The sequence below is a fragment of the Homarus americanus genome, unplaced genomic scaffold (assembly GCF_018991925.1).
Source record: "Homarus americanus isolate GMGI-L3 unplaced genomic scaffold, GMGI_Hamer_2.0 scaffold59495, whole genome shotgun sequence".
Lineage (NCBI taxonomy): Eukaryota > Metazoa > Arthropoda > Malacostraca > Decapoda > Nephropidae > Homarus > Homarus americanus.
Genome location: NW_024732415.1, coordinates 1,054,835 through 1,077,334, shown reverse-complemented (window position 1 = coordinate 1,077,334; position 22,500 = coordinate 1,054,835). Strand labels below are relative to the sequence as shown.

At 42.0% G+C, this 22,500-nt stretch overlaps 2 protein-coding genes across 2 annotated transcripts in view; both read left to right on the top strand.

The window, feature by feature from the left end:
• The window catches only part of LOC121868543 (docking protein 1-like), a 26,354-nt gene extending 6,731 nt beyond the window's left edge, over positions 1-19,623 (top strand). Inside the window, exons 2-4 of the mRNA XM_042369257.1 lie at positions 16,762-17,020; positions 18,507-18,695; positions 18,979-19,623. Of these exons, the coding sequence (XP_042225191.1) occupies positions 16,778-17,020; positions 18,507-18,695; positions 18,979-19,062 (516 nt within the window). The 5' untranslated portion in view covers positions 16,762-16,777 and the 3' untranslated portion in view covers positions 19,063-19,623. The remainder of the gene's footprint in view (positions 1-16,761; positions 17,021-18,506; positions 18,696-18,978) is intronic.
• On the top strand, positions 2,185-6,577 carry LOC121868492 (nascent polypeptide-associated complex subunit alpha, muscle-specific form-like). Its single transcript, XM_042369155.1, has 8 exons — positions 2,185-2,305; positions 2,553-2,795; positions 2,882-2,961; positions 3,011-3,353; positions 3,524-3,624; positions 3,669-4,030; positions 4,537-4,972; positions 5,879-6,577. The coding sequence occupies exons 1-8, from the start codon at positions 2,185-2,187 to the stop codon at positions 6,575-6,577; spliced, it is 2,385 nt and encodes a 794-aa protein (XP_042225089.1).
• Positions 19,624-22,500: the final 2,877 nt, after the last annotated feature.

Genomic DNA, 22,500 nt, shown 5'->3' with positions numbered 1-22,500 from the left:
ATGATCTCCTACAGAGATCAAGTACCCACGGTCTCCTACAGAGAACACGTTCCCACGGTCTCCTACAGAGAGCAAGTCCCACGGTCTCCTACAGAGAACACGTTCCCATGATCTCCTACAGAGATCAAGTACCCACGGTCTCCTACAGAGAACACGTTCCCACGGTCTCCTACAGAGAGCAAGTCCCACGGTCTCCTACAGAGAACACGTTCCCATGATCTCCTACAGAGATCAAGTACCCACGGTCTCCTACAGAGAACACGTTCCCACGGTCTCCTACAGAGAGCAAGTCCCACGGTCTCCTACAGAGAACACGTTCCCATGATCTCCTACAGAGATCAAGTACCCACGGTCTCCTACAGAGAACACGTTCCCACGGTCTCCTACAGAGAGCAAGTCCCACGGTCTCCTACAGAGAACACGTTCCCATGATCTCCTACAGAGATCAAGTACCCACGGTCTCCTACAGAGGCAAGTTCCCATGATCTCCTACAGAGATCAAGTACCCACGGTCCCCTACAGAGAGCAAGTCCCACAGTCTCCTACAGAGAACACGTTCCCACGGTCTTCTACAGAGCACGTTCCACGGTCTCCTACAGAGCAAGTCCACGGTCTCCTGCGAGCGATATGATCTCCTACGGTCATACCCTGATCTCCCACAGAGGCGTTCCACGGTCTCCTACAGAGAGCAAGTCCGGTCTCCTACAGAGAACACGTTCACTGATCTCCTACAGAGATCAAGTACCCACGGTCCTACAGAGAGCAAGTCCCACGGTCTCCTACAGAGCAAGTTCCATGATCTCCTACAGAGATCAGTACCCACGGTCCTACAGAGGCAAGTTCACATGGTCTACAGGATCAAGTACCACCGGTCCCCAACAGAGAGCAAGTCCACGGTCTCCTACAGAGAGCAAGTTCCCATGATCTCTACAGAGATCAAGTACCCACGGTCCCCAACAGAGAGCAAGTCCCACGGTCTCTACAGAGAACACGTTCCCAAGGTCTCCTACAGAGCAAGTTCCCATGATCTCTACAGAGATCAAGTACTGATCCCCAACAGAAAGCAAGTCCACGGTCTCCTACAGAGAACACGTTCCCACGATTCTACCACAGAAGCAAGTTCCATGATCTCCTACAGAGTCAAGTACCCTGGTCCCTACAGAGAGCAAGTCCACGGTCTCTACAGAGAACACGTTCAACGGTCTCCTACAGAAAAATTCCATGATCTCCTACAGAGATCAAGTACCCACGGTCCCCAACAGAGAGCAAGTCCCACGGTCTCCTACAGAGAACACGTTCCCACGGTCTCCTACAGAGAGCAAGTTCCCATGATCTCTACAGAGATCAAGTACCCCAGTCCCCAACAGAGAGCAAGTCCACGGTCTCCTACAGAGAACACGTTCCACGGTCTCCTACAGAGCAAGTTCACATGATCTCCTACAGAGATCAAGTACCACGGTCCCAACAGAGGCAAGTCACGGTCCTACGAGAGCAAGTCCACGGTCTCCTACAGAGAACACGTTCCACGGTCTCACAGAGCAAGTTCCATGATCTCCTACAGAGATCAAGTACCCAGGTCCCTACAGAGCAAGTACCCACGGTCTCCTACAGAGAACACGTTCCACGGTCTCCTACAGAGAGCAAGTTCCACGGTCTCCTACAGAGTCAAGTACCCACGGTCCCTACAGAGAGCAAGTTCCACGGTCTCCTACAGAGAAACGTTCCACGGTCCACAGAGAGCAAGTCCACGGTCTCCTACAGAGAACACGTTCCCACGGTCTCCTACAGAGCAAGTTCCATGATCTCCTACAGAGATCAAGTACCCACGGTCTCCTACAGAGAACACGTTCTGATCTCCTACAGAGCAAGTTCCCATGATCTACAGAGATCAAGTACCCACGGTCTCCTACAGAACACGTTCACGGTCTCCTACAGAGCAAGTCCGGTCTCCTACAGAGAACACGTTCCCACGGTCCCTACAGAGAGCAGTCACGGTCTCCTACAGAACACGTTCCCACGGTCTCCTACAGAGAACGTTCCGGTCCCTACAGAGAGCAAGTTCCATGATCTGAGATCAGTACCCGATGCTCCTACAGAGATCAAGAACCCACGGTCCCTACAGAGAGCAAGTTCCATGATCTCCTACAGAACACGTTCCCACGGTCTCCTACAGAGCAAGTTCCCATGATCTCTACAGAGATCAAGTACCCACGTCTCCTACAGAGATCAAGAACCCACGGTCTCCTACAGAGAACACGTTTCACGGTCTCCTACAGTGAACATGTTCCCACGATCTCCTACAGAGGCAAGTCCACGGTCTCCTACAGAGAACACGTTCCCACGGTCTCCTACAGAGAGCAAGTTCCCATGATCTCCTACAGAATCAAGTACCCTATGAGAGCAAGTCCCACGGTCTCCTACAGAGAACACGTTCCACGGTCTCCTACAGAGAGCAAGTTCCCATGATCTCCTACAGAGATCAAGTACCCAGGTCTCCTACGAGAGCAAGTCCACGGTCTCCTACAGAGAACACGTTCCACGGTCTCCTACAGAGAGACAAGTTCCCATGATCTCTACAGAGATCAAGTACCCTGGTCCCCAACAGAGATCAATGCCCACGGTCTCCTACAGAACACGTTCCCACGGTCTCTACAGAGAGCAAGTTCCCATGATCTCCTACAGAGATCAAGTACCCACGGTCCCCAACAGAGATCAAATCCCGGTCTCTACAGAGAACACGTTCGGTCTCCTACAGAGAGAAGTTCCCATGATCTCCTACAGAGATCAATGCCACGGTCCCTACAGAGAGCAAGTCCCGGTCTCCTACAGAGAGACGTTCCCACGGTCTCCTACAGAGATCAAGTTCCCACGGTCCCTACAGAGAAACAGTCCCACGGTCTCCTACAGAGAACAAGTTCCCATGATTCTACAGAGATCAAGTACCACGGTCCCCTACAGAGAGCAAGTCCCACGGTCTCCTACAGAGAACACGTTCCACGGTCTCCTACAGAGACAGAAGTTCCATGATCTCCTACAGAGATCAAGTACCCTGATCCCCTACAGAGCAAGTCCACGGTCTCCTACAGAAACATTCCCCACGGTCTCTACAGAGAACACGTTCCCACGGTCTCCTACGAGAGCAAGTTCCCACGGTCTCCCTACAGAGATCAAGTACCCACGGTCCCTACAGAGCAAGTCCACGGTCTCTACAGAGAACGTTCCCACGGTCTCCTACAGAGATCAAGTACCCACGGTCCCTACAGAGAGCAAGTCCACGGTCTCCTACAGAGAACACGTCCCCACGGTCTCCTACGAAGTCAAGTACCCACGGTCCCTACAGAGGCAAGTCCACGGTCTCCTACAGAGAACACGTTCCCACGGTCTCCTACAGAGAGCAAGTTCCACGATCTCCTACAGAGATCAAACCCACGGTCCCCTACAGAGATCAAGTACCCACGGTCTCACAGAGAACACGTTCCCACGGTCTCCTACAGAGAGCAAAGGTTCCCACGGTCTCCTACAGAGATCAAGTACCCACGGTCCCTACAGGCAAGTCCACGGTCTCCTACAGAACAAGTTCCACGGTCTCTACAGAGCAAGTTCCCTGATCTCCTACAGGATCAAGTACCACGGTCTCCTACAGAGAACACGTTCCCGGTCTCCTACAGAGAGCAAGTATCACGGTCCCCAACAGAGCAAGTCCACGGTCTCTACAGAAGTTCCACGGTCTCCTACAGAGCAAGTCCCCACGGTCTCCTACAGAGAACACGTTCCCACGGTCTCTACGAGAGCAAGTTCCCCACGGTCCTGCAGAGAGCAAGTCACGGTCTCCTACGAACACGTTCACGGTCTCCTACAGAGAGACAAGTTCCCATGATCTCCTACGAGATCAAGTACCCTGGTCCCTACAGAGAGCAAGTCCCACAGTCTCCTACAGAGAACACGTTCCCACGGTCTTCTACAGAGAGCAAGTTCCCATGATCTACAGAGATCAAGTACCCACGGTCCCCTACAGAGAGCAAGTCACACGGTCTCCTACAGAGAGCAAGTCCCACGGTCTCCTACAGAGAACACGTTCCCACGGTCTCCTACAGAGAGCAAGTTCCCATGATCTCCTACAGAGATCAAGTACCCACGGTCCCCTATAGAGAGCAAGTCCCACGGTCTCCTACAGAGAACACGTTCACACGGTCTCCTACAGAGAGCAAGTCCCACGGTCTCCTACAGAGAACACGTTCCCACGGTCTCCTACAGAGAGCACGTTCCCACGGTCTCCTACAGAAAGCAAGTTCCCATGATCTCCTAGACACCAAGTTCCCATGATCTCCGGTGAGGGAGTTCCCAGTCTCTTACAGAGAGCAAGTTTGCAGGTGTGTCCTGCAGAGACCTACCACAGGTTGAAAGAATCAACAAACTAACCACAAAGAGAGGTGCAACCACGGTGTCCTGCGGAGATATCTGCTCCCACGGTGTCCTGCGGAAAGAGATGCCCTGCAGACCTACCACAGGTTGAAAGAATCTACAAACTAACCACAGAGAGGTGCTCCCACGGTGTCCTGCAGAGGTGCTCCCTCGATGTCCTGCGGACGGAGGTGCTCCCACGGTGTCCTGCGGAAAGAGATGCCCTGCAGACCTACCACAGGTTGAAAGAATCTACAAACTAACCACAAAGAGAGGTGCTCCCACGGTGTCCTGCAGAGTGCTCCTCGATGTCCTGCGGACGGAGGTGCTCCCGGTGTCCTGCGGAAAGAGATGCCCTGCAGACCTACCACAGGTTGAAAGAATCTACAAACTAACCACAAAGAGAGGTGCTCCCACGGTGTCCTGCAGAGAGGTGCTCCCTCGATGTCCTGCGGACGGAGGTGCTCCCACGGTGTCCTGCGGAAAGAGATACCCTGCAGACCTACCACAGGTTGAAAGAATCAACAAACCAACCACAAAGAGAGGTGCTCCCACGGTGTCCTGCAGAGAGGTGCTACCACGGTGTCCTGCGGAGGGAGGTGTTCCCATTCACTAACAACCTGAAAATACAGAATCATTGAAAATGTGAAGTCATAAACTGCACTGCAGAGAGGTACTCCCACGGTGTCCTGTGAAGAGGTGCTCCTAGTGTCCTGTGGAGAGGTGCTCCCACGGTGTCCTGCGGAGGGAGGTGCTCCTATTCACCAACCTGAAAATAAAGAATCAATGAAAATGTGAAATTATAACCTGCACTGCAGACAGGTACTCCCACGGTGTCCTGTGAAGAGGTGCTCCCAGTGTCCTGCGGAGAGGCGCTCCCACGGTGTCCTGCGGTCCCATTCACCAGCAATCTGAAAATAAGCAATGGATGAAAATGTGATGTTATAAACTGCACCATTTCATTAAAAATTACACAAAATTCTGGAAAAGAAAAACTAATTAGTCACTATAAAAAGCACATACACAAAAAGAGGCAGGCCAGGCCAGAAGACCCAAAGCAGGTCCAACGCGCAGAGGACCCACAGCAGGCCCAATCACAAGACCCAAAGCAGGCCCAATCACAAGACCCAAGCAGGCCCAGGGCCCAGAGACCCAAAGCAGGCCCAGCCACAAGACCCAAAGCAGGCCCAACCAGGAGACCCAAAGCAGGCCCAGCCACAAGACCCAAAGCAGGCCCAGCCGCAAGACCCAAAGCAGGCCCAACCAGCAGATAACCCAAAGCAGGCCCAACCAGCAGAGGACCTAAAGCAGACCCAACCAGCAGAGGACCTAAAGCAGTCCCAACAGGCAGAGGACCTAAAGCAGTCCCAACCACAAGACCCAAAGTAGGCCCAGCCACAAGACCCAAAGCAGGTCCAGCCGCAAGACCCAAAACAGACCCAACTAGCAGAGAACCCAAAGCAGGCCCAACCAGCAGAGGAACCCAAAGCGGGACCAACCAGCAGAGGACTTAAAGCAGTCTCAACCAGCAGAGGACTTAAAGCAGTGCCAACCAGTAGAAGACCCAAAACAGGCCCAACCAGCAGAAGACCCAAACAGGCCCAACCAGCAGAGGGCAAAGCAGGCCCAACCAGCAGAGGACCCAAAGCAGGACCAACCAGCAGAGGACAAAGCAGTCCCAACCAGCAGAGACCCAAAAGCAGGCCCAACCAGCAGAAGACCTAAAACAGGCCCAACCAGCAGAAGACCCAAAACAGGCCCAACCAGCAGAGAACCCAAAGCAGGCCCAACCAGCAGAGGACTAAGCAGTCCCAACCAGCAGAAGACCCCAAAGCAGGCCCAACCAGCAGAGGGACCCAAAGCAGGCCCAACCAGCAGAGGACCCAAAGCAGGCCCAACCAGCAGAGGGCCCCAAAGCAGGCCAACCAGCAGGGACCCAAAAGCAGGCCCAACCAGCAGAGGACCCAAAGCAGGCCCAACTAGCAGAAGACCAAGCGGTCCCAACCAGCAGAAGACCCAAAAGCAGGCCCAACATAAAGACCCAAAACAGGTCCAACCAGCAGAAGACCCACAGCAGGCGCAACATGAAGACCCAAGACAGGTCCAACCAGCAGAAGACCCACAGTATGCCCAACCAGCAGGACCCAAAAGCAGGCCCAACCACCAGAGGACCTAAAGTGGTCCCAACCAAAGGACCCAAAACAGGCCCAACCACCAGAGGACCTAAAGTGGTCCCAACCAGAGGACCCAAAACAGGCCCAACCAACAGGACCCAAAACAGGCCCAACCAACAGGACCCAAAACAGGCCCAACCACCAGAGGACCCAAAGGTGCAGCAGTAAAAAAATCACGGACTGAAAAACGTTAAGTACTACACTGATCCCACCTTGGAATTGATGACTTCTGTTCAGCAGCCGGGCGAGTACTTCCGATACTGGTGGCCATGCAGATACACGATTCCTGTAAATAAATAAACCACTCTTAATGTGGATAATACAATTTAAACTTGGAATTTCTTAGCATCCATAACTATGTTCATGTGAGGTGGACGTACTTATAAATTAACCCGGGGAGTGGCGTGCTGAAAATGTTCTGGACCTGTGCAGTTCTATGGAAACGTTAATGAAAGCTTGAGGCGTGCTGAGATTACCCCATTAAAGATTAGGTTTGGTTATCTTTTGATCTAACTCCACAGGTCCAGAACATTTTCAGCACCTGTATAATATCACCACATGGCGCTAGGTCCTTGTCCGGTTCACATTTCTTCAGTTTACGGAAATGAACGCTAGTTTATATGGATTTTCTCCCATACAGTACTGAGGCTCTAAAATGTACGTTATTTTCTTCTATCGCGAATATGTACGAGTGTCAATGCTTGTACGAGCATAAAGAAAATTAAATTAATAAAAAGGTCGAAGATAATTCAAGCTACAAATCCTTCCACAAAAATACTCGGAAATGTAAGTCAGTTTCGTCCATCACAAACATGTACTAATCTCAATACTTCTACAGACGTAAAAAAAAAAAAAAAAATTATAGATAACTGAAGCAACAATTCATTTCACATGAATAGTTTAGCTATCACTTATCTTCGTCCTCACCAACCGTCACCCACCGAACTTCCTCTAAGTGGCTAAGTTAAATTCACTTTTTTTTTAATAACTACCAACTTCACACCCCATTTAGTTCACCTAGTTATAAAACATGTAAAAAAATTCCAAAGATTTATGCTGGAATTGATAAAAATGGGACAAATACAATAGTGAAAAAGCGGTTCACTTGCAGAGACCTACCATAGACCACTGGGCGGGAGTCAGCCAGACGCGAGAAGCGAAAAAGGCAGGAAAATTATCATCTACAAATATGTACATATCTCAAGACAAATTGATTAGTTAAACATTAAATCAACTTGATAAAGTATTTTGAAAATAAGTTTACGAAGGAAAAGAAAAAATACGGGAACCATAACTTTTGACGCCAAGTAAGAATTAGCCACAGACGCTTAATACATTTTGCTAGTCGAGCAAGAATCTCGGTGGAGAGCAACGCCAGCCATTACTCTGGTGTTTCATTATCATCGTTGACTTATCTTTTAAGTTATTAGCAAAACTGAAACGCATGCCTTACCCCAGTGTGACATTTTGGCGCCAATTTCTCTCAACTGTCCAGTGCAGAGAAATTGGCGCCAAAATCCATGGCTCCACTTGAGAGGAACATCAGCTCATGCCCAGAACATTCACTAAAATTAACTCTAGAGCGTATAATTTTTGCCCCATACAAAACCAAGGCTCTAAAATGTTACGTTATTTTCGTCTACAACAAACATGTCAGTCTCAATGATTGTACGGGCGTAAATATCCTTCAAGAACATTAAATGCCAAATGATAATTGACCGTTAGTCATTTTTTTCGGATATGGCTTAGAAATTCAAAATTAAAAAAATTATAAATAATTGAAGCCACAATTCATTTCACACGAATAGTTTAGTTACCACTTATCTTCGTCCTCGTCAACTGGCACCCACCAAACTTCCACTAAATAGCCAAGTTAAATTCACGTTTTTATTTTAATAACTACCAGTTTCACACCACATTTAGTCACCTAGTTTTAAAAAATGTAGATTAATTCCAAAGATTTCTGCTAGAAATGATAAAAATAGGAAAAATACAATGAGAAATATATATATATAATATATATATATATATATATATATATATATATATATATATATATATATAATATATATATATATATATATATATATATATATATATATATATATATATATATATATATATATATATATATATATATTATATATATCCAGTATATATATATATATATATATATATATATATATATATATATATATATATTATATATATCCAGTATATATATATATATATATATATATATATATATACATATATATATATATATATATATATAAATATATATATATATATATATATAAATTTTGAGTTTCATTTAACTTACAAAAATAATACGCTGTCAATATTATTCAACCCGAGTGGGAGCAAGTAGGGAGCCAGCGCGGTGGGCGGAGCCCGGTGTGTGGACCCCGTAGATTGCGTCACTGAGCGCGGGAAAACTCAGTCTCGCAGTAAAACGCAGTGCCCGCCGTTGCTACCCTCGACTTATCTCTGATGTTATAAACTCTAGTTCATATGATTTTCCCCCATACAATACCGAGGCTCTAAAATGATTGTATGGGCGTAAATTTCCTTCTAGAACATGAAATACCGGTGTTAATCGACATTTTTTTTATATAATTTAGAAAATTCAATAAAAAGTCTAGAAATTTCAGCCACAATTCATTTCACATGAATAGTTAAGCTATCACTTATCTTCGTCCTAGTCAACCGTCACCCACCGAACTTACTTTAAGTGGCTAAGTTAAATTCACGTTTTTTTTTAATAACTACCAGCTTTACACCCCATTTAGTTCACCTACTTATAAAACATAGTCAATTAATTCCAAAGATTTATGCTGGAATTGATAAAAAATGGGAAAAATACAATAGAGAAAGCAGTTCACTTGCAGCGCCTACCTTTGACTGCTGAATGACCAGTGCCGCTCACTGGGCCAGATGCGGGAAGCGAAAAAGGCGGGAAAATTATCATCTACAAATATGTACATTCGTCAAGACAATTTGATCAGTTATATCAAATATCGATTTGATAAAGTATTTTGATAAGTTTACGAAAGAAAATAAAAAAATACGGGAACCATAACTTTTGACGCCAAGTAAGAATTAGCCACAGACGCTTAATACATTTTGCTAGTCGAGCAAGAATCTCGGTGGAGAGAGCAACGCCAGCCATTACTCTGGTGTTTCATTATCATCGTTGACTTATCTTTTAAGTTATTAGCAAAACTGAAACGCATGCCTTACCCCAGCGTGACATTTTGGCGCCAATTTCTCTCAACTGTCCAGTGCAGAGAAATTGGCGCCAAAAACCATGGCTTCACTTGAGAGCGACCAGGGCAGTCAGCCAGACTGGGTTAGCGAAATAGACCGGAAATTTCTCATTTACAAATATGTACTGTACATATTTCCAGACAATTTGATCAGTTGAATATTAAAAATTTATGTAATAAAGTATTTTGAAAATAAGTTTACGAAAGGAAAAAATACGATAACCATTTCTGGCGTAAGAATTAACCACTAACGTCAAGAATTGACCGCAAACGCTGTTTTATAATATATATATATATATATATATATATATATATATATATATATATATATATATATTTCATGTAAATCATTCTCTTAAGCTCCTCTACGTGTGTTGGTGTGGGGATTAGTGGATGACATCATTATGACCTGACCTCATGTTTTTAAGGTCACCCTGTATATTTAAGCCTCTCTCTATCCATGTAGTCCAGTTGCCTCTGAAGATGTCTTGAATAAAGACGAAAGCTAAGGTGCTCCGTTGTTTCCATTTTCCCGTGTGATTTTATCGATATATATTATATATATATTTCATGTAAATCCACAATGAAAACGTGGATAAGATAAATCTTGATAAAATCACACGGGAAGATGGAAACAACGGAGTACCTTAGCTCTTCTATCTTCAGAACAAAAAGGTATCTCGTTGTTTCCATCTTCCGTGTGATTTATCAAGATTATATATATATATATATATATATATATATATATATATATATATATATATATATATATATATAATAAATTGCGCGTGATCTAGGTATATGCTGATAACCACAAGGAAAGAAAGAAAACACAAGTTCCCAAGCGCTTTCGTGTAATTCACATCTTCAGGGGTGAGTAGACAGTCTGTATCACCCTGAACAGGAAACTTTCTATTATATATATATATATATATATATATATATATATATATATATATATATATATATATATATATATATATAATATATATATACATATATATATATATATAAATATATATATATATATATATATATATAAATTTTGAGTTTCATTTAACTTACAAAAATAATACGCTGTCAATATTATTCAACCCGAGTGGGAGCAAGTAGGGAGCCAGCGCGGTGGGCGGAGCCCGGTGTGTGGACCCCGTAGATTGCGTCACTGAGCGCGGGAAAACTCAGTCTCGCAGTAAAACGCAGTGCCCGCCGTTGCTACCCTCGACTTATCTCTGATGTTATAAACTCTAGTTCATATGATTTTCCCCCATACAATACCGAGGCTCTAAAATGATTGTATGGGCGTAAATTTCCTTCTAGAACATGAAATACCGAATGTTAATTGACCTGTTTTTTTTCAGTATACTGTAGTTTCGAAAATTCAATAAGTCTAGAAAATTTAAGCCATAATTCATTTCACGTGAATAGTTTAGCTACCACTTATCTTCGTCCGCGTCAACTGTCACCCACTGAACTGATCTGATCTGACTTTCTGCCTCATTTACATAATTGCAGGGTTTCAATTGTTTCTCTTACTATTAACACAACACACATACTGTATATCGTTTCTCCCTTTTGATTTACTTTTTTCATTTTTGTATTTATGGTTATCATTATTTTTTTTTATTTTTTTTTTTTTTACTTATTATAATTATTATATTTTCGCCCCAAGATCCTGATGTGGGGCCAGTGACCTGTGCCCAGGTGCAGGGCCAGATTTACCAATAGGCCAAGTACGCCATTGGCCCACCGGTATCTGGGGGCCCACTGAAACTAATTTGTCGCGCAGCGTGCCAGCGTATAACCTTGTGAAGTGTACATCGAGTATTTCATTATATAATATATTCACAACCATAAGGGCCCCTGTACAATAAGTATGCAAACATCTCTATAAATTTGGGGGCCCACTGATGAGTTTGGCCTGGGGCCCACAAGTAGGTAAATCCAGCCCTGCCCGGGTGGGCTAATCCCCGTAAAAAAAATTACATATAATTAATATAAATACCAGCTTCACATCCCATTTAGACACCTATAGTTTTAAAACATGTAAATTAATTCCCAATGTTTATGCTGGAATTTATAAAAATGGATACAAAATCCAATAGTAACAAGACGCCTCACCTGCTGCGGCCACCCTTGACCACTTCTCCTCGCCGAGTGACACGAGTTGTGCCACGGTCACTGGGCGGGACTCCCGCCGCGGAAGTTTCAAAGGCGGAAAATGTATCATATACAAATATGTACGTATCTCAAGAAATGTTGATCAGTTAGATATTAAAAATCAATTTAATAAAATATTTTGATAACTTGGAAACAAGTTTACTTATTAAATATAAAGAAGTCAATGAAATGAATATGATAAAAAAGGGAACCATGATATCAGTCGCCAACGTAATCGTTAATATATACTAATAACAATATATTTAGCTAATTTCATTGAACGCTGTGTCTCATTATCATTTAACTTAGATTTTTAAAATTAATTGTCAAACTAAAATGGCCAAATTCTCTCATGTCAAGTTATGAGAAATTGGCGCCAAATTCATGAATACATGAATTTACTGCACTAAATATAGAGTATGAAATATGGTTATTACTGTACTGAATGTGTAACAATCATTAATCATTTTAATACTTGTATATAATTTCCAATGCCGTATTATCGTACAATACAGTTATTTGAAGCACACTTGCGAAATCAGCAAATATGTGAAAGTGGATGGAAAATAATTTATAAATATGTAAAATCTATAGAAAATGTACAATGTAGATGAGAAAAAACATTACATCTCAATATTTCACACTGTCTGGCAGTACTGTATATTAAGTGCATGGGAATGACAGAGGTGGTGGAAGTTACCATGGCGTGGGGTGAGGTCAGGTAAGCCGACCCAACCTTCGTGTTACTAAGGTGTCGCCAGGTCAGGGAAAGGTTGGCCGCACCATGCAGTACCTGGAGGGGGGGGGGGGATTCCGGGCTACCAGGAAACCCCCCTGGGTGCGCCCCTGTAAGACATGCTGCATTAAATGAGTTGGAATATGAAAAGGACCTAGGTGTGTACGTTGACAATGAACTGAAGTTCTCAGGCCATTGCGAGAAGAAAGTAAATCAGGCAACTAAGTCATTAGGTCTCATAAGAAGGTCGTTCAGATATCTAGATGGTCCGTCCCTTGAAATGATCTTTAAGAGTCAAGTGCTTCCCCGCCTGGAGTACTGTCAACTGATTGAAAATGTCCAAAGGAGGGCCACCAGACAGGTGCCTGCACTGCGGCACCTCAGCTACCCGGAGAGATTGGAGCGTCTGAACTTGCCTAGCTTATACTACAGACGGGCAAAGGGAGATCTGATTGAGGTGTATAAGCGTCTCAGAGGGCACTGCTCAGTCGAGTGTCCTTACCTGGAGCTGGCGGATGTTCGCCCCTCAAGGGGACACAGCTCAACGTTAAAGAAGCCACAAACCCGGATAACTGTGAGGGGTAACTTTTTCGGAGTGAGAGTTGTGAACTCTTGGAACAATCTGCCAGAGAGAGTGGTGACGGCACCGAGTGTGAGCTCTTTCAAGACCAGACTTGACGGCACCGAGTGTGAATGACATTCTCTGGCAGATTGTTCCAAGAGTTCACAACACTCACTCCGAAAAAGTTACTTCTCACAGTTTTCTGGGCTTGCGGCTTCTTCAACTTTGAGCTGTGACCCCTTGTGGGGTGAGCGTCTGCCAGCTCGAGGTAAGGGCACTTAAGAACATAAGAATGGAGGAAACTGCAGCGGGCCTATTGGCCCATACTGGGCAGTCCCGTTTACACCCAACCCCTATTGCTCATATAAGCATCCAACCTATGTTTGAAGCTATTCAGCGTATTCGAGTTAATGATGATATTTGGTAACTTGTTCCATTCATCCACTACTCTGTTTCCAAACCAGTGTTCACCTATTTCACGCCTAAATCTAAATTTGTCTATCCTGGTTGGATAGTTTGAGTACCTTTGTTTAGCCCTGCCTTCCACTTATACACCTCTATCAGGTCGCCCCTCGCTCTACGTCTCTCGAGGGAGTGCAAATTAAGATGCTTTAACCTGTCTCTGTACTCAAGGTTCCTAATGCCCGGGATTAGTCTAGTCATTCTCCTCTGAATTCTTTCCAAGGATTCTATATCCATTCTGTAATACGGTGACCAGAACTGAACTGCGTAATCCAGGTGTGGTCTCACAAGAGCAAGATACAGTTTTAGGATGACCTCGCTAGTCTTGAGTAGTGTCCTTTGAGATGCTTATATACCTCAATTAGGTCTCCCCTTGTCCATCTGTAGTACTGTCCTATAAGCTAGGCAATTTCAGCTCTAATCTTTCAGGGTAGCTGAGGTGCCATAGTGCAGGCACCAATCTGGTGGTTCTCCTTTGGACATTTTCAATCAGCTGACAGGCTCTAGCATATCTCGGGGGCCAGACGGGGTGACAGGACTCCAGGCAGGGAAGCACCTCACTCTTGAAGATCATTACGAGGGACGGACCATTTAGATATCTGAACGACCTTCTTATAAGACCTAATAACTTAGTTGCCTGATTTACTTTCTTCTCGTAATGGCCCGAGAACTTCAGCTCATTGTCAACATGCACACCTAGGTCCTTTTCAAATTGTCTCAAATAATGCAGTTTCTTCGTCACGTTGGGACATATGATATGTCTCCTTACAGTTGGTACGTCCCAGGTGCATCCGCTTAAACTTCGTGACATTGAATCTTAGCAGCCATTTCTTCGACCATTCTTGAAGCTAACAGAGATACTTCTGCAGCTCTTCACAGTCTGCTTGGTTCTTAATTTCCCGAAATAACTTGGCGTCATCGGCAAATATTTGCATGGAGGAATGTACAGCGTCAGGCACATCATGTTTTTAGCAAACAAACAACAGTGGGCCTAATACACTGCCCTGTGGTGCCTCGCTTGTGACGGGTACACACGATGATTTCGTGTCACCGCACACTGCTTGCGGTCATGTAGAAAGTCTCCAATTCACGCTAGAACATTTCCCCGAATCCCATACCCTTCCAGTTTAATCTTCAGCCTTTCGTGGGGTACACTGTCAAAAGCCTTGGCAAAATCAAGGTATATATTCTCGATATTAGCACCGTTCCAGAATTTGGGTCTAAATATCCAGTCCAGTACCTTGAGTAATTATGTTAAGCAGGAGTGCCCCGGTCTAAACTGTGTTGACAATCCTTTACAAGGTTGTTTCGTACTAGATGTTCCTTCATGGCATCTCTTATAATGCTCTCAAGTACTTTTCATACTATGCTGGTCAGGTTCACCGGTCTATAGTTATTTGTGGAGTGACGATCGCCCTTCTTGAAAATAGGAGTCAGATTAGCCATTTTCCAATCACTGGAGACCTTTTGTTCGTCCAAGCATTTACAGAACATGATCTTCAGGGGCTCAGCAAGCTCGTTGCACAACTCTCTTAGCACTCTGGGATGCACAATGTCAGGGCCGGGACTCTTATGAACCTTTAGCTTTGAGAGTTTATTTCTTATAACCTCTTTTGTGAACACAATGTGGGTCGTCCAAGTACGTCTTCCTCTGTATCAATTATTTTTTTTCTGCTTAATTTGGTGTATCAGTTCATGAGGATGTTCAGATAAAAAATAAAATAAAAAACTTATCTCTTCTTGCAATTCATTATACCGAACATATTATCCTTAAGATAGCCACTGCACTTCACATGTGTAAAACATTCTGGAATTGAGTGGTCTTGCCTTTTACCTTTCTCTCTATCTTTTACTGTTATCCTCTTCACCACTGATCGACTCATTAGCTGCTTGGGCGATCAGTCACATCTCTGATTGCTTTCCCCTTTTTTTATCTTCACCAAAAGATCGGCACGCTAGCCGCCCGGGCGAGCGGTCACGTCTCTGTCACGCACTGTTGGCAAATACTGGGCATGCACCGGCTCTTAATGTACCTGAACCCGCTTCAGTGTTGGTTAAGTCTTGTCTTGAAGAGCTCACACTTGGTGCCGTCACAACACTCTCTGGTAGATTGTTCCAAGAGTTTACAACTCTCACTCCGAAAAAGTTTGCCCTCACAGTTTTCTGGACTTGCGGCTTCTTCAATCTTGAGCTGTGACCCCTCTCTCTCTCTTAACTATCTTCCTCTCCCTCTCTTATAACATGCCCGTGATGGTTTCATCAACATATACCGTTACTTCTTGTCAGAGATTGTATACACATGCTGTTTATGTACATGTTGAATCAATGTAAACTTGAATGACTATTTTTTTATTGAAAATATATTTACCTATTATCTTTCTTTTTTTTATCAACTTATCTATCTACCTGTGTTGATACTCGATAGATACAATTTCTGTGATATGGTGTTGTTGCACGTGTTATTATAAGAGCTAAGTAGTGTGCATTGTCAAGATTTAGTCAAGCTGTATTAATACAGCACAGAATGGACATGTTGCTACTCCTGACAACTGAGGAACATTTCACTGTAAGGTCCTAAACGATTTATTTTTTTGCTTATTTAGGCAGCCTCTAATGCCACAAGTACAGCTGTGTAATGACCCAGTGATGATCCCCAGCATACAAACTTTGGTCTAATTCCTGGAGTGTATCTGTTAAGTAGCCTATGAAGAAAGAAAAAGATGTATAGTACAGGATTATAAATACTGTATCTTGCACTGTTGTCTTTTCGTAGATAAGACCGGAGATGAACATCCTGTGCATTAAATGGAGAGTCAGTCGTCTTTACAGGTTATTTTTATACCCAGGCAGCGATGAAACAAAATTTGAAATCAGTTGGAATGAAGAAGGATGGGGTTTACCATGAGTCCTCAGGTTACAACCAATTACAGGGTACATTTAAAATGCACAAATTCTCAGGAGGAATTTTAAGCCCTTATTGTTGTTCTATGTTCACAGGTATTGTACCTTGAGAATGAAGAAATTCACTGTAAGGCTAACAGAGTCCACATCACAGCGCCTGGGCATTAAAGAACCAACAGTCTGGTTGAAACTGGAGGGGATGTCTGTGATGTTGATTGGGGACAAGAGGTCTGTGGTGTGGGTGTGGACAATGGCAAACATCCGCAACTACGGCTACAACTCTCAATGCTTCCGGCTAGAGGCTGGCAGGAAAAGTCCATCTGGCGAGGGGCATTTTACCTTCTGCACTAAAAAGGTAAGTCATTTAATTCTTAAGTAAGCAGGTGTGTCTCTCTAAGTACATTTTGTGATATCTAAACATATTATATTCCACAAAGAAACAACTTCCTCCCCCACATCATATTATTTATCACTCAAGGAACATTTTCATTTACAGTGCTGAATCAAACCAAATATAAAGGTCACAATGATTTAGCTGTACAGTCACTTGCACACTTATACCTGGTACAGTGGCTGGCATTTTTGTGAGATGTGGCAACTCTGAGTTGTTTACAACATTAAAACTTCTGAAATGACTCTAAGGAGCCTTGCAATAGTAGTATATATATATATATATATATATATATATATATATATATATATATATATATATATATATATATATATATATATATATATATATATATATATATATATATATACACACACACAGTTAACCCTCACTTTACGCGGTCCCACATTCCACGTTTACGCGGTGCCCTGCCGGAACCCAGGATGCTCACATTCCGCGGTGCGTGTACCCCCTTTACGCGGAGAGTGGCTGGCGAGCCGCGCCATTTTTGGATCCAAACCTCCCGCCATCCGCCATGTTGTGTAAGCGGCGCGAACATGGTGCGCACAAGGTCGCCCAGTCATCAAAACATTACCAGTTCTTCACCCGCCACAGCCGGCCCAAGTCAGTGATAGTGATAATTATGGTGAGGATATGGACTTATATGGACTTTGGGGAGTTTGACAAAGAGGCCCTGTAAGCCTCTGTGATGGATAGTGATACAATTGATACAAGTGACACAGGTGAGGGCCAATAATCTGCCCTCTGCCTTGGAACCAACCGCCCATCCCCGTGTGCCCAGCCATTTTTTCCACTAATGTAAGTGTTAAAAAACCTAATATTATTGATATTTCTCTTAATTATTAATTGTGTGTGCATACCATCATAAAGTTAAGATAATATTTTTACTACAACATAGTTGTGTGTCGTCAAAAAGTGGAGTTTGGGGATCGGCCCGGACTCCATTTCAATTAATCCCATATGTTATGTTATTCACTTTACGCGTATCTCACTTTACGCGGGACCCTCCGGGTTACATTAACCGCGTAAAGTGAGGGTTAACTGTATATATATATATATACTGTATATATATATATATATATATATATGCAATGTAGGTAATCAAACACATGTAGACAATGTAGGTATACAAATAATATACATAAACAGTACAAGTATACAAACACCATACATATGCAGTACTGTATAGAATCAAACAACATATTGAATATAGACTGTGTAAGCTTACAAACAATATACATTTGCAGTGTAAGTATACAATCAATATAAATTTGCAGTGTAGGTATACAAACAATACTGTACACATAGAAAGTGCAGGAATAAAAATAATATACATAGACACTGTATCAATCTGAAACAATAACTTCTTAAATTATATTCAGCCAAACACACTTAATGTGCCACAGTTATAAGAGATGTTACCTGGTAGGGCGCCAATATCTATGATGCCATGGTGGCGATGAGGAACAAGGCACTTGATCTGGGCTCCACACCAATCCAGCAACCCAAAATTGTCCACCAGGTATCAATTATGTCCACCGATGTCCAGCAGCAAGACAATGACACACAGGTATCAATTATGTCCACCGATGTCCAGCAGCAAGACAATAACACACAGGTAACAATTATGTCCACTTGTGCCAGCCAGTTTTATGAATGGAAATTCTGATTCACTGTGTGAGAGAACTTCTGACAAGCCTGAGAGATATACTGTAGCTTTTTGACCAGTTTTAATTTTTATTTTTGTTGTTCTAATTTACCAGAAAGATGAAACATATCCATGATGGTTAACATTATTGAATTTTTCTAAAGCTTTGTCTTCAAATTATTTAATACAAGTCTGTTCCAAGCGGGTAAAGTGATGGGGTTTTTGTTGTAATTTATTTGCATTCTCATTTCAGAAATCAAGAAAGAACACCAACTCTTTATCTCTCCCCACTTGGAAAAAAACAAAATCGGAACTTTGGCGTTATTTTGGATACTAGAAAGATCTTGAAAATGATGCTATGAATTAAATAAGGATACAGTTCATTAAGTGTATGGACAGTACAGGTATACATTTCAGCATGTATAAAAACAATACAGGTACTGTATACAGTTCAGCACTGATATAGACAATGCAGATAAACAGTTCAGCATACTGTACAGAATACAGTATTATATATGCTGAACAACTGAACTGTATACTGTAATGTACATGCAGTGTATATACATGCTACACATGCTGAACCATTTACCTGGATTGTCTATACATGCTGAACTGCATATTGCACTGTCTATATACTGTACAGTATATGCTGAACTGTATACTTGTATTGTCTATATACACAATGAACTGTACGTATACCTGTACTGTGTATTATGCTAAAACTGTATACCGGTATTGTCTATATGCTGAATTGTATATCTGCATTGTCTATAATTATGCTGAATTGTATACAGGTCCCCAATTTACGAATGCCTGCCAATACGAACGGGGTTAGACTTGAAATTTACAGTACAGTACAGTATTTTATTTACCTAATGATTTATTTTTTACTTTCATTTACTGCATTTTGTCATTCTATTTCTTCTTTTGTCTTAAATTAAGTGATTTTAGATGTATATAAGGACTTAGGCTATGATATAATGTAGTAGGATTTTAAACATTGTTTTAGTCAGTTAAAGATGACTGATTTGTCTGTGCTCACTTTATTTGAAAAGGAAGGTTGTTGATTGTCAGATAAATAAACATATTATTCATTGTTATTTAAGGTCATGAGAAGTTCCAAATGTTCTTATATTTGTTTAAATAATGAAAATTTTATGTGAGAATCTTGTGGCAGCCCTGATTGTAGTTGTGTAGCCAATTCATCAATATAATTTTCTTCTTTATTTAAGCAAATACTGTACGTACCGGTATACGAAAATTTGGAAACTTCTCATGACCTGAAATAACAATGAATAGTTTATTATTATAAAAATTCTACCTTTGGTTTGTTTAATAATTATCCTGACAGTGATACAGCCGAAAACAGATCCACCAATCACCTTTACATACAGCCTTCCTTTACCAAGTATTGCCAGGTAAAATTGCGAGCACGAGACCCAGGGTGAGGTCGGTGCATCTTTGGCTGACTGTACATAACATGTGCTCCGACTTACAAATGTTCTCAGGAACGGAACCCGTACCTGCATTGTCTATATTATGGTGAACTGTATACCTGCAGAGTATTCAGATATTCATGTTTTGTGTAGTTAAAGAGTGCAAACTTGATACATAATTAAAGCGTTGAGGATTACAGTACTTTTTGTGCTGTGGAAAATCTGGCCAACCCAACCTGAGATACAGTACTGTACTCGTACACCCCATGGAGTGATATGTGTTAGTAGTCAGTTCTGAGTTTGTGCCACTCTAACCAAGGAAGCACCACTGGGAGATTAAGTTCATGTTTCCTTTGTTATGAAAAAACTGCTTGTCCATATGAATTATGTTCATTGTAGCAGTACTGTACTTCACTAATTGTAAAAGTCCCACGCTAACAAGATTTTCTCAATTATTTTTTCTCTTTACTGCACAATGATTTCCTTGATTTAGTGTTTTTGTTTTTATCCCAGATTCCAGATGGAGTTCATACTATGGCCAACCCTCAACAATAAATGGTGATGTTACAGTGAGCCAGGTACTATGTTTGCTGGAGAAGAACAATTCATATTAAGAGAAACTGTATTTTCCATTGAGGATGTGTTGATCTTAACATTAATAATGAAGATTTGATATTTAGACAACTTGACCAAGGGTAACCGACAAAGCCATCGGATTCTTATATCCAGTGTGGTCATTTTAGTTTATATGACAAGAGCACTCTGATGTTCCCAGGTGATCACCCATCCCAGCACTAACCAGAACCAACGTTGCTTAACTTCGCTGATCGTCAACTCCACATCCTCAATTAAGAGGTTATTTTTTTAACCCAAATTACATAGGTATTAAGGAATATTGCAGCTAAGTCGATAAGTATTCACCTCCTATCCCAAAGGTTGTTGATTCATGTCCAGTTGATCTAAATGTGACTCTCTCTTTCTCTTAGTCATTCACTTCTCTGACTCAACTGAAATAATCATATACACTTTATTTATTATCAAGTGACTCAAGTTCTTATGGTCCCTAAAACTATTTCCTGGCGAGTGTAAATAAGTATCTGATGGCTTTGTCGGCTATCCTTGGTCAAATTGCCTTACTGTTTTATACCTGTAGTGTTTAAGGACATTGTAAATTGTTTACCTGGACACTTTATAAACACATGTTGAACTGTATACTGTACCTGCATTATCTATATATAGTACAGTACTTACCAAACTAATTGTAAACTTGTATTATGATTTTACGGATTTTTTATTTTCATTGCAGTATTATAATTCAGATATGCTAATACAAGTATAGTACTGTTTTTTAAGTACAGGTTGACAACCCTTTATCCGAAATTCCAAAAACCGAAAAGCTCTTAAAACCTTAAGTTTTTTTGTGGGTCATTGTTTTTTTTTTTTTTTTTTTTTTTCAGGGATTATTAGCCCACCCAGGCATAGATCACTGACCCACATCGAGGCCTGGGGGGCGAAAATGAAATAGTAATAATAATAATTATAATAATAATTATTCATAGTAAATAAAAATTTTAATAAAAATACACCAAAATAAAATAATAATGATTACAATAATAATAATAAAATATAATAATAAAATTAATAATAATAATACTGTAATAATAAAATAATAATAATACAGTAAAGAAATACAAGAATGAAAAAAAGATCAAAAGTGAGAAACATGACCTAGACCTATGAATTATTATTATTATTATAATTTTTATTATATTTTCGATCCCCAGGCCCCAATGTGGGTCAGTGATCTATGCCCGAGTGGGCTAATACACATTAAAAAAAAAAAACCCTAACCATTCTGAAAACCAAAAAATTCCGAAAACCGAAATGCCTCTGGCCCCAAGGATTTCGGATAAAGGATTGTCAACCTGTACCTGATAATCACATGTAAGGCCTTGGAGGATAATTTCACATGAAAAATACCTTAATAAAATACTGTAAGTTGCGGAGTATAAGTTGACCCAGGGTGTACTGTAAGTCGAGCTCAAGAGTTTTAGTTCAAAATTCAGGTTTAAGCCTATACTCACCGTATAAGTCGAGCCTGCAAGGTCCAAACATAGGCTAGGCTAGAACTGAAATGTGGATATAGCCTATGGCAAAAGTGTGTAATAAGGACAATCCACTTTCATGAAGACACTTACCGAAATACCTTTCAATATTTGATATATATATTATATAGTTCATACAAAAAGGGAAGTGGGCAACAGGATCTACGTAGGACAGCAAGCAACCGCTAAAAATCTTCAGTAAGTTATCTTGGTAAGAACTATGGTAAACACCAA